The sequence below is a fragment of the Sinocyclocheilus anshuiensis genome, unplaced genomic scaffold, assembly GCF_001515605.1.
Source record: "Sinocyclocheilus anshuiensis isolate Anshui unplaced genomic scaffold, SAMN03320099.WGS_v1.1 scaffold234, whole genome shotgun sequence".
Classification (NCBI taxonomy): Eukaryota; Metazoa; Chordata; class Actinopteri; order Cypriniformes; family Cyprinidae; genus Sinocyclocheilus; species Sinocyclocheilus anshuiensis.
Window position 1 is genome coordinate 1,896,958 of NW_015544165.1, and position 13,192 is coordinate 1,910,149.

At 35.2% G+C, this 13,192-nt stretch overlaps 2 protein-coding genes across 4 annotated transcripts in view; both read left to right on the top strand.

The window, feature by feature from the left end:
* Positions 1-903: 903 nt before the first annotated feature.
* LOC107695815 (ankyrin repeat and SOCS box protein 8-like) lies at positions 904-5,589 on the top strand. 2 transcript variants are annotated; one of them, XM_016495875.1, is made up of 4 exons: positions 904-1,145; positions 2,358-2,542; positions 2,617-2,721; positions 3,667-5,589. In XM_016495875.1, the coding sequence occupies exons 2-4, from the start codon at positions 2,414-2,416 to the stop codon at positions 4,300-4,302; spliced, it is 870 nt and encodes a 289-aa protein (XP_016351361.1). In that variant the 5' UTR covers positions 904-1,145; positions 2,358-2,413; the 3' UTR covers positions 4,303-5,589. The 2 variants fall into 2 exon arrangements, with proteins under 2 accessions (XP_016351361.1, XP_016351362.1); XM_016495876.1 differs by having other exon boundaries at positions 904-1,057.
* A 1,294-nt stretch (positions 5,590-6,883) lies between these two features.
* LOC107695816 (cyclic AMP-dependent transcription factor ATF-7-like) overlaps positions 6,884-13,192 on the top strand; it is a 29,541-nt gene continuing 23,232 nt past the window's right edge. Inside the window, exon 1 of one of the 2 annotated variants that reach the window (XM_016495877.1) lies at positions 6,884-6,914. The gene's annotated coding sequence lies outside the window, so the exon portion shown is untranslated. Of the gene's footprint in view, positions 6,915-7,639; positions 7,648-13,192 lie in introns of those variants that run through there. The other variant, XM_016495878.1, reaches the window with a different exon arrangement.

Consider the following 13,192-nt stretch of genomic DNA (forward strand, 5'->3'; position numbering starts at 1 on the left):
TCTCGGCATGATGTCTAGCTTTTGAGGATCTTTTGGTCTACTTCACTTTGTCAGGCAGGTCCTATTTAAGAGATTTCTTGATTGCGAACAGTTGTGGCAGTAATCAGGCCTGGGTGTGGCTAGAGAAATTGAACTCAGGTGTGATAAACCACAGTTTTAACAGGGGGGCAAACACTTCTTCACACAGGGCCATGTAGTTTTGGATTTTGTTTTCCCTTATTAATAAAAACCTTCATTTAAAAACTGCATGTTGTGTTTACTTGTGTTATCTTTGACTAATATTTAAATTTGTTTGATGATCTGAAACATTAAAGTGTGACAAACATGCAAAAAAATAAGAAATCAGGAAGGGGGCCAACACTTTTTCACACCACTGTATATATAAAAAAAAACAATTTAAGACACCATAATGAATTTTGAATGGTAGTCTTTATGTAAGGGATACTGTGCAGACATTATCACACATACACAAAATGATGTGTATAATTACAAAGTCATAAAGTTTGATAAATCTCAGACTAATTTATCTAACTGCTATTCTGGAGGGTACATTTTAATAAAAGCATAGGCAAATGGCAAATACATGTCAATTTCCAGATACAGTCATCTCAAAACTGTAACATCTCAAAAACCCATTGAAAATACAATTTATTCAGTAACTTGTCACAGTAAACTATCAATTTTTATAACACTGTTTCATTTGATGTTTCTTTTTCAAAAAAGTGTACTGTAACAGGAAAATAATCTACAGTGTGAAAGCGTCATTCCCTCAGGAGCCCCTCAGCACCGGGCCCATCGTGTGCGTGTCTATATTTGGCACAAACAGTAGCCTACGGTATGTGAAGGATGGCCTCTCACAGACGCGCATAACTAATTTTAGCCATATTTCTTGCCGCATTTCCACGCTACAAGTGTGTTTCGCCAATACAAACAGACGGATAAATGGCGTTTTAAAACGGTTTGTCACTTCCTCTCGTGACGTCACTGTGTTTGTGTTGAACGCTGGCACACACTGACAGATTAGCTACAAACCTGCAGCTGTTTTAATTTCTTGCAGGTTCTTTTAACTCTTAATCGTCTTCGATTACATACTTTGCGTCTTGCTTTTGTTTTATTCGAGCACTTGCGCCTAAGAAGATCCAGAGGTAAGAAAATATGTTATTTCACGTCCCGGGTGTCGAAACTAACGTTAGCTCCAAACGGCTAGTTCACTCCGGTAGGACGCATACAGCAATGAGTAATAAAGATAAGCATAAGCCTGTCTTTTTATTTAATTTAGATGCAGCCAGACTTCTTTGTTGACTGGCACTATTAGGCCGTCATGTTTTCGACTTTATTTGCTTGTTAAAGCTTGTGTCTCTTCGCTAGCTGGTCTGTCATGCGACCTTTTGATGACAGCATGACAAGAAGACGAGACGAACAGCAAACAGCCCATTTGCTTTATTTATTAGCATGACCATGTTGCATGCATGCTTTGATCAATATTTATAAGACAGATCGAGTGAGTCAGGCACCTGCTACACAAAGAATAACTATATGATATTAGTATATAAACATGTCTGAAGCTTGATATAACCCACTATAGTATTACCTAGACCTAGATGGAGTAGCGAAATTTGCCAAAATTAAATATTAATGAATGAACAGATGTTTCGAAGAGATACATTATTTACCCTCATTACCATATGGACAAAATATATAAAAATGAATGTGTGAAAAAAAAAAAGATTTTGGAAATGAAGAAGTGAAAGATTAAATAAATACAGTAGTCTATAAACAAAACAATAAATAAAAACAGCTAAAACTATTGCAAAACAGTATGTACTTTATTTTAACATTATAGGCAAATTGATGTAAAAAATAAAGTACTAATTTTGATGAGAAATTAAACATAATTTATTTAATATTTGTTTATTAATTATTTATTTGTATGCATCTGTTTATTTTTAATATTTGCAAGGTTATTAATATATATAAATATATATATATATATATACAATTTATTATAAATATATATCATATTATAAATAAATATATTATAAATATTTATTTGTATTATTATTTAAACATTTATTTGTTTAACATGTATTTATTGACATTTATTCTATTTATTTTGATGATTGTCTGATTATTATTATTATTATTATTATTATTATTAAATAAATTGTAAATGTGGCAGTCAGCATATCCCCGTTGACATAAAGCAGTACTGAATACACTATTGGTATCGTCTTTAAAGAGATTGAATGATTGTATGATTCCTAATGTAAAGATATTACTTGTTCTATCAACTTCATTCTCTTGTTAATCAGTTTTCTGTTTTCTTTTTTCTTGGATTATTTTTCTCACTTTCACAGCCATCTCATTTTGGTGTGGTGTCACCCGGTCTGGGTGAAATGTCCTTTAGTTCCACATGAGCTCTACTATGTGGTACATCATGCAGAGTATTCAGAGCAAATACTCATTGTCGGAAAGGCTCATTCGAACCATAGCTGCCATTCGCTCCTTCCCACATGATAATGTGGAAGACCTTATACGCAGGGTGAGTCGTGTTACCAACGCTTTAAAAAGTCTTTCATATATTGCGTTCTGAATGAAAATGTGCTTCTTTCTCAGGGAGCAGATGTGAACCGGATGCATGGCACGCTGAAGCCCCTGCACTGTGCCTGTATGGTGGCTGATGCTGATTGTGTGGAGCTTTTGCTGGAGAAAGGTGCTGAGGTACAGTGTAACAAGAATAATTCTTTTTGAGTTTGCAAACTAAAGTCAATTCCCTAAATTCAGTGTTTTGACAGTTTAAAAGTAAAGCGTGCAATTTTGTTGCCACTAGTGGTGGAGAAATTACACATTTTACTGTTAAGTTGTTAATGGCTGTGTGGCAAGTAAGTGATTAAAGGTCTTTTCAAATCTAGTTTAAAACATGTTAAGTTTTTTTTTTCTTATGTTTTGAATAATACACATCTTAATCTTTATTTTTCAAAAAGTTATTAAATTTGTTTTTTCAAGATAAAAGTATTTATTTACAAATATCCCAAATTAGTATTTTATAAATATCATTAATTTTTTGAGGGGTTGCACTACATGATATTTTGAAACCCTAAACTAACCTTGACTTGTTATAAAAAGGTCAAAATATATTATTGTCTTTAATACTCAGTCATGCGGATCTGCAGGGGTCCTCTCTATGACATCATTTCCTGTTTTGTTTTTTTTCCTGTATATTTTTGCTTGTTGGTTGCTGCACATGACTTTGATTTGGCAGACTAAAGTTTTTAATATTAATGAGCAATGAGAAAGTTTTGTTCAAATATATGTACACTACCGTTCAAAACATTTTGGGGACAGTATGATAAAAAAAAAAAAAAAAGAAGAAATTAAAACTTTTTCAGCAAGGATGCATTTAATTCATCAAAAGTGATAGTAAAGACATTAATAATAATACAAAAGATTTATATTTCAAATAAATTCTGTTGATGTGAACTTTCTATTCCTCAAAGTATCCTGAAAAAAATGTATCATGGTTTTCACAAAAATATATTTTTTTCATGAGTCTGTTTACTTCATTATCATATCAGGAAAGATGCATCACCCCTACATTTTTACTTAATTTTTGACACAATTTTAATTCAGAATTAAAAAAAAAATAATAATAATTTTCTCACCCAGGTAAACGCCTTGGATGGCTACAACCGCACTGCCCTGCATTACGCAGCGGAGAAGGATGAGGGTTGTGTGGAGCTGCTTCTAGAATACGGGGCCCAGCCAAATGCTCTGGACGGCAACAAGGATACGCCACTGCACTGGGCTGCCTTCAAAGATAACCCCGAGTGCGTACGGGCCCTATTAGAGAGCGGCGCGTGCCCGAATGTCCGGGATTACAATAACGACACACCCCTCAGTTGGGCAGCCATGAAAGGCAACCTGGAGAGTGTCCGTGTGCTGCTAGAGTACGGCTCTCAAGTCCACGTCACCAACCTAAAGGGCCAGACGCCTATCTCGCGGCTGGTGGCGCTGCTGGCTCGGGGCCTGGGCACGGAGCAGGAGGAAGAGTGCCTGGAGCTGCTTTGCCGTGCCGCGGGGAGGATCGAGATCCGCAGGGCCGACGGCTCTTTACCACGTGAGCTCAGTAAAGATCCTCAGTTACTGGCTCGACTCGCTAGCCTCGTAGCCCAACCGCCCTCGTTACGAGCGTTGGCGCGCTGCACCGTTCGTAACAGCCTGGGAGTTCAGTACCTCCCATCTGCGGTGAAACACCTCCCGCTTCCAGAGTCAGTGAAAGAATATGTGCTCCTCAGAGACTGAGCGAGAAGACTGTCCTTAATGTCAGACGTGGAGGAGGTAGATGTCTTCCGTGTACGTGAACATGTGATTGTAATCAGACTGCAATCTGAAGTGTGTCTGTCCATATACTGTGGGTGAATAAGTGAGGAAGGTTCACATTTCTTTTGTTGCTATAATGTCATCAAGCAAATTCAGACTTTGGTTGCAGTACAGTTATGTGCTTTGGTGCAGAGAAATACTGATCAGGTAGGAGAGAGATAATGCACTTATGAACCCATAATGTTAAAATATCAGTAGATAATATGTGAAACACTAATTGCAAAAACAAGAAAATAATTTAAAAATATTATTTACCAGTAAATCCTATGTACACACAAATAACACTTTAACAGCACTTATAAGTTATAATTATATATTACATTTGTTTCAAACTTATACTTGAAGATAAAGTTTTTATTTATGCATACATTTTTTTAAGATAGTAACTAAAACCTTTAGATTAAATTTTAAAGTCAAATAAATATTAACATTTTTGTTAAATAATTTTATGAGGCTTTCCAGTCATCAAAAATAATCCTGGAAAAGTGGGTGAAATTTTGCCAAAAATATAGTAAATTTGCCACAAAGTAACCTTGTTTTATATTTGTTTACTAATCTCTGGCATTTTGAAGCAGAACAATGTAAGAACACTTCATTGGATTTCAAATCAATATCTATTTCTGTCCATCTATCACTTTGGTAATTATGAATCTTTCTCTTGAAAACTACCTGGTTTAGTGTGTTGAATTGTATTACTTTTTTGGTGCTGATGATTGCAGAAAGTGAGCTGTACTTTTGCGTTTGAGATGAAAACACAGCAAACCTTAACAAGAATATTCTATGTCAGTAATGGGAATGTTCATTTTTTTTAGCTTCACAGTGTCATGTTGGCATGATCATTCCAAACGCTTGCAGACCGTGAATGGGATGTCTTAAATGAATTAATGTCAACACTAGTGTCACATCTTGTGAACCTCAACAGATTTTTTGCAGTTGTTTTCATTTCACTGTTGTTATATTGCTTGATTAAGAAGTATGTAGTGCTTACATCTAGTTTTATGCATGCAGACTAACCAGTAAAAGCCTCCATGCATTGTTCAAGAGTCTTACTGCAGTTTTTCTCCAAACCAAGTGAATCACGAACGTGATTATGAACACATCATTTGCCTTCTCAATGACATAAAACCTTAGATGAGTTATGTGTGTGTAATTTTAACCAGTAGAGGGTGCTGGAATACCACATGATATAAAACAGTCAGCTAAAGCTACAGAATTTAGCAATTTACCTTGTTTGTAAAATAATAATAATATTTTTTCTTGAAAGAAACAGACATATCAGACCTTCAGGAAAAAATCAACTCCGTTTTAATAACCTATATTTATTTATAATAGCTAAATAAACAGACGTCGTGCAGCCATTGCTTACTAAAGACTATTTAATATTAACTAGCAAAAGTGTACATTTGATTATGAACATTTTCTGTAAGTTTTTAAGACTTTAAAAACGCTCTCCGTGAAGCCATGTTTTTTTGTTTTCTGAATAGGAAATTTAATAACGAGAAAGAAGCATATTTTAATTGCATACATTTCACTTCCTAACTTCAGCAAATGAATTTGTGTTTTGCATCATGCTTTATTTAAACTCCTAAGCACAGGATGTCCTCTTTAAGAGAATGTAAATCAGTCAGGAAAGAAACTACAGCAGGACTGAATAAAGGCCCTCTGCAACTAACTTTCCTCTGCTTTCAAAACCATCACCTTCAGTTCACATCACGATTTTAATCTTAATCATTGCTTTACATAGTTAATGCACAGAAAAATCAGTATTTTACGCTCAATAGCAGACTGAATCACCAACCACTTGTAAAGAGAGTTAGTAAAACTGGGATGAGAACAAAATATTGTTCATGACATAATCTAAGGGTATGAATGATTAAAAACGTTGGCAAAAGAAATATGATTTTCAGTTTACATATTTATTTATTAAAAAATGCAATCCACTTTTATATTTTATTTTTCCATAACAATTAGATTTTTTAAATATATTAATAATCTCGACCCCCCTGGTTGAGAACCACGGTTCTAAAACAAGTCAGTGTAGTGCCTTACAAAGATTTTAAACCTGGAAGACACTCTGAAGCTTCTAAAGTCTTTAAGAAAAAAAGTTTGGGATTAATATTGAAAATTAAATTACAAATGAAATTTAGCTAACGAAATACAGATGATAACAAATTCTTGACATTCGTCCTTATTTATTTTCACAATTTAAAATAATCTATTTTAGAGTAAGAACTGTGGTAAGAACATGATTTACATTAACATTCATAGCAACATTCAAAGTTCGTGCCAAAATGTTATAACATTATTACAGTCATAAAATAAATAAGCTAGAGTTTATTAATCAGAACGAATCAGAAAAAAAACAAGCATCAACAGTGTGAATTTTGAACAACCACCCCAGGTGAGCGTTGAGGGACCGGGGTAGTGTGTGACGCCAAAATCTCGCGATACTTCACGGGGAGGGGCGTGTCAGATTCCAAGAGAGGCGAGAGAGAGCGAGAGAGAGAGAGCGAGAGAGAGAGAGGGGCGCTGTGGTAAGTTTGTAAACATTCTTCATTTGTCAAAAATGTGGAATCGATGATTGTCTTGATTTGAAACAATGTCCAATTGTTTTTATATCCGTTAACAAGGTTTGTCTGTGATCAAGAGTAACTTTTATGAGGAGACTGTGAGGCTGTCAGATTGGCAGTGGGTTACCAGCCGAAGTCTGCGCGAAACTGCGGGCTCGTTCAGAGCTCTTGACAAGCGAGAGAAGAAAATCTTAGGGACGGATATCTGCCCCTAACGTCATGTATTATCTTGTATATGTATATGCCATATTACTATATACTATAGAGTTTTTAATTTTGTGTCAGTATGTACGTTTATTTGCTTATGTAAAATTACATATTTGATATCACGGTCAGTTTGTTTGCGTCAAAGTGCTCTTTGCATACTTTTGTTTCTGGGGGGGATAGAGCGGCCTGTACGCTCTGTGAATTCCATTTTTGAGTGGGATTTCCGTGCGCCAATGAGACGCAACTAATAATCGTGATTGACATTTATTGTAGCCAAACAGCAATTCGATATTTTTGATTGACGAGCATGTGACCAATCAGAACATGGGTAGGGCGGGCACATGCGGGAAAAGGCTGGCTTTAAAGTTGGCATGTTCGCAAGACGTCAAGCTAGCATGGGTTTACTAAATAGTTAGCGACGTTTATTTTCGGCGAGGCCACCAGAAATGATCGTTATTTTTTGGTGTGTTGCAGCAATCCAACATGGAAGGTAGAAATTGCACATTAAAGTGTCATAAAACTGTATTTAAAACAAAACTCAGCAACCGTGCATTGTGTTTTAGTACACATTTCCATAAAAGTTCTATTTTTGTTGCTTACAGAGACAACCATGATTTGAAGTAGGATAAATTACTTTTCATATTTTACTTTAAATACTTTTCATATTTTCAACTAAACTTTTTTCTAAAAGGTTTAGAAAAAAGGTGCTTTGCAGTAATTACTGTTAAATTAAGGTAGATGTTTTTTAAAGAGGTCAACCCCACAAAAATGCAGAATTATAAATCACAAAATTCGCTTGCAATATTTGTTTATGTCTTGTTTGTTTGCTATATAAATATATTATGTAAAGCACCTGCTGTTGATCAGTTTGTTATCCCATGAAATTGTTGTGGGTATTTGGCCAAGATAATTCAGATAAAATAAAGCTAAAAAATAAAGATAAGATAAAGACATCTTTGCTCATAATGCATCTAGTGTGAAAAGACGCCTCCTAAAACAGCTGATAACAATCAACTTGATTTTGAGTGCGTGAATGTCCCATCTTAGTGTAAACACCATCTGTATGTCTGAGGACTGTAATTGTAGATATAGGTCATCTTCACATGGCACTTGTTGAATTCCAGTAATGTTACTCTTTGGAATGACTGTACGTCTCCATATAATACATTATCCTCTCAGCAGACATATTCGCTTGTGCACAAGTGAGCATTTTTTGCAGCTGTTACAGTAATTACCTCATTGCGACTTGATTAATGAGAGCTCAGAGCCTAACTTGTTAGTTTCACCTCTGCTATAAGGCATCTGCAGCGGTTCACAATGTGTTAAGTGAAGACGTTTTACAGGAAGGAACTTCGTATGCCAGTTTGACGTCTTTCATATGATGAAATGGGCGCTGTTTGTGACTGCCAGGTCGTTTGTTGAACCATGCTAACCATTAAAAGTCAGAACTGTGAATGAAGGATTATGTTATGATTATGTAAGTTGTCCTGGCAACGGTTGTATATAGGATAATATAATTGACAGCATATAATGATAGTTGCCCGGATGCGACAGTAGAGTAATAGAGCAGACCAAATAACACCGTTTCAAATATCCAGCAGACCAAATAACAGACTGTTCAAATAAAACAGATATTAAGGGTAAACTGCCAGCCGTGCTTGAGTTGATTCTGGGCAACTGTGCTCTTCTAAAGTTATGTAATATTTGGTCTGCTCTAAAAGGTTTGCCGGGCTCATGAAGTACTGTGAGAGAGCTCACAACGATTGAGGGAGATACTGCATGGATATAATGAATTGACAATGTGGGTGGCTGTTTTCGTCAGATTTTGGCAATCACTTCTGGCTTGATGGATCGCTCAGATTTAGGAATCATTAAAATATGATATTCGCATGCCATCATGGTGCTGTAATGTTTAGAGAACCAGCAGAATATGCCAAAATTGAATTGGTATGTCTATTATAATGTAATTAGCTGCTCTTTTTTTAGAACATTGCCATACTGACAGCAATACATCCTGATTTTTTAGCCCAGCCTTTTAATATAATCTTGATGATTATTTGTTCTGGAATTGCTTAAAATGTTTTTGCAGTCAAATCATAGGAACCATCATTTTGACCATACACTGTGGTTTAATGCAAGAAGTAAAGTATGATGAACAATCTGGATAGGAATAATGATGAAGGATATATCACTGTTTTACATTACGGGAACACAACATTTATTTATTATCATTTATATACACTGTTGTTTTGAAGTTTGGGGTCTGCAAAAATTATTTAATGTTTTTGAAAGAAATCTGTATTTTTTTTAAATAAAAAATAGTGAAATCAGTAATATAGTAAATATTATCACAATTTAAAATAACTGTTTTCTGTTTTAATATATTTTAAAATGTAATTTGTTCCTGTGATAATAAAGCTGAATTTTCAGCATCATTACTCCAGTCTTCAGTGTCACATGATCCTTCAGAAATCATTCTAATATGCTGATTTGGTGCTTAAGAAACATTTATTATTGTCAATGTTGAAAATTGTTGTTGTGCTGCTTAATATTTTTGTGGTACATTTAGATTCCTTGATGACTAGAAAGTTCATAAGAACAGCATGTATTTGAAATAGAAATATTTGATAAAATCATATCATAAATGTCTTTACTGTCGCTTTTGACCAATTCATTGCATCCTTGCTGAATAAAAGTATTAATTTCTTTCTTTCATGTTTTTTCCTTTCAATTTCTAAACCCCAAACTTTTGAACAGCAGTGTTTGTACCACTATTACTATACTAATTAGTAGGGATGCACCGATATGAACATTTTGACCGATAACCGATAATTCTTTCTTTTTGAAAGCCGATAACCGATATGTTGGCCGATAAATCTATATCCACATTTTTATATACTTTTTGAGAGCCTGATTACAAAAAAGGTCTCATGCAACTATTAACTATACTAATTAACTATACCTGCATATTTACCTACATATGTTTTTACAGCACTTTTAAAGGACTTAAACAAAGGTTTTTGAGTAATGACGCAAATGAGACAATTTTGAATCAATGTTGCATAATATTATATTGCCAGCAAAATTATTGCAGATATATCGTCACGTGGACATTAGATATATTTCTGGAGAGAAGACACACTGTTGCTGTTTTGTTGACTTGTAGCATGTCCAACATTGTTGCAGCCCCAGTATAAACTGATCTGAAGAGGATTATGGGTTTACAGAGGGGGACTTCAGGTCCACATTGTTCCTAGCAGAATACAGGCCAAGGGAACTGCATTGGGCTACACTGTGCATTTCCTCACCATGGATTTAGCACCGGGCACACTGCAGCCATGCAGACATGGATCTAAAGTTTCATTTGTTCCATTTTCCAAAGCTCAGGTTCACTAAGGTTACATAAATCCAAATCAACCATAAAACACACCATGCACCATAGATCTCCCGTCCCCAACACCATCCGTAGGACCCTTGGCCTTTACCTGCAAGTTACCGAACACCCTCCAAAAGCATTCGTTCCATTCTCTGCTCCCTGTAACCCCCCCTTTCCGTCGCTCCATTTTTGTGGGGTCTCCCTTACTCTCTGGCAGCTCACTCTCCAGATTCCTCATTCTTGGCTCCAGCTGGAGCTATTAATACAGTTTGTTTTGTCAGTTTCCTAGCAGACAGCATCAAACAGTGCACGCCTGAGGCAGATTATAGCCGGACCTTGCTACACCGTCCACCTGCTGAGTAGGAGAAATCCAAGTTAACAGCAGGATGCTGTTTGTCCCCGTGTCGGACCACTAAGGCCCAATTGATCCTGAGGAACGGGTTGCGAATAAAAAAAAAAAAAATGCAGTTCACAGAGTTCCCACAGTCATGAAAAAAAAATCTGGAAATGTGAATTTGAAAAGTCAGGGAAATTAATGACATTTTAAAATGTCTTGGAATTTTTTATAGTGAATATAATTCTCTAAAATTTTTCATAGCTTATAAATAGTTTTTTTTATAAATATAAATATACTATGCAAATTTCCATAAAAGTTCTATTTTTGTTGCTTACAGAGACAATCATGATTTGAAGTAGGATAAATTACTTTTCATATTTTACTTCAAATACTTTTCATTTTTTCAACTAAACTTTTTTTCTAAAAGGTTTAGAAAAAAGGTGCCTTGCAGTAATTACTGTTAGATTAAGGTAGATGTTTTTTTAAAGAGGTCAACCCCACAAAAATGTCAGAATTATAAATGACTAAATTCGCTTGCAATTTAAATAAACAATATTTGTTTATGTCTTGTTTGTTTGCTATATAAATATATTATAAAGCACCTGCTGTTGATCAGTTTGTTATCCCCTGAAATTGTTGTGGCTTATAAATAGTTAAAAAAAAAATATAAATACAGTCTGTTAAATAATTTTTAAAAATCTAATTTTTATGATTTTTTTTTTTTAAATATAGAAATAGAGTTATTGGAAAAGTTATTGTTTACACGGGAACTGCTAATAATGTTAGCTCCTGTATCATCTACTGTGATTCCTCATTTGTAAGTAATTTTGGATAAAAGCATCCTCTTGATGATTCGATGCAAATATAAATGTAAATGCAAAAGTCATGGAAATCCATTGGTCAGATGGTGTGGGAACTCTGAATCCATTGCATTTTTTAAAAACTCAAGCAGTTCACTGCCAGTACTGCCAGCTGTCTTCCTGTTTAAATTGTTGATGATAGACGAACCCAGCTGTTCAGTTTATCTTCAGTAGTGCTATCAAAGATGGTGGATGTTGTCAGAGCCGTGTCCTAGCGACTGGCACTCATGCAGAGATATGTGGTTCTCATGTAGAAGACCAAAAATTAAGTTTGGGTAATTGATTTTGGGAAACTTGATTAATTATACTTGGTATGCTGTTCAGGGTTTCATGTTCTCAGGTGATAACACTGTAAAAAAAGTTTTTTGAAGTTGTTAATAAAACAGATTATTGGAGTATGTTTTACAAGAAATTACTATTTTCAGTCTTTCTACTTCAAAATGTAACTTACCATTTCTTTGTAATTATTTGTGAAATTTACTAGCAATTTCTGACTGAAAATTGTTTCAAAGTAAGTTCTACACCGTTTTTTTCCCCAGTGCCGTTGTAGTAATGTTTTTCGGCAATGAGTCGCTTCTCGATATTTCAGCTAAACAGTTTTTACATATTGCTGCTTTAGCATCCTTTTTGCTTACTGTGAAGTGCATCCCTGCTAGTTTGTAGTTTATCCATGTTGGGTGCACAAAATAATTGTTGACACAATTAAAACATGTAATTGCAAAATGCTAATTAAACATCACTGTTTGGTCAGTGGTTTCGGCCCTCCAAAACTATTTCAGCCAAAACCAAAAATTATTTTTTGTTTTTGATCGCTAAAATTGGTGCATCATAATTTTGTTTTTCATCTTTTTAGGTTCACTTAGTTGGTTATAATGCAGAGACTCTGAGATGTTAAGACAATATCATTGGATTAATAAAGTTTTTTTTTTTTTTTTTTTTGAGGATTCGTTGGAAATAATTAAAGTACAAACATGCTTAAACAGACTTCAGTTACACATGCTTCCTATTCTTTTATATTGCAAACATAATCTTAATCAAAGTGGTCTCAGATTACTCCAGAATGTCTTTGTGAATAATCCATCAAGGCTCTATTTTTGTTTTGGATGGTCAGTTGTAGCACACATTGACGCAGGTGGCCTGTTCTCTGTTCGGCTGATTTATTGTGCCATGGTAAACTTCAGACTCCTCCATGTGTCCGCTCCCTTAGTTTGAGGCCAACTGAGAAGCGGACACTTCACCAAGGGTATAATGAATAGGGTGGTACTCATTTGTATATGGTCTCTCCGTGCATTTCTCTGACCAAACTGTCTGTGTGTATTGCAACCAGACTGAAAGCTCTGGCACCAAGCTGTTGGCTCACTTGTAGAGCATGTGAGGTCTGCAAGGAATCAAGCTGCTTAGCTTGTACTCCACTTTGATCTCGGCTGTAATAGGAAGGGCCTTTCAGGGCAAACAAGATGCA

Bases quoted from the DNA above. Each gene is read 5' to 3' on its own strand.
- LOC107695815 (XM_016495875.1), top strand. From the start codon at position 2,414: ATGAGCTCTACTATGTGGTACATCATGCAGAGTATTCAGAGCAAATAC. The intron at 2,543-2,616 runs GTGAGTCGTGTT...CTTCTTTCTCAG, and splicing joins TGGAAGACCTTATACGCAGG to GGAGCAGATGTGAACCGGAT. The intron at 2,722-3,666 runs GTACAGTGTAAC...TTTCTCACCCAG, and splicing joins TGCTGGAGAAAGGTGCTGAG to GTAAACGCCTTGGATGGCTA.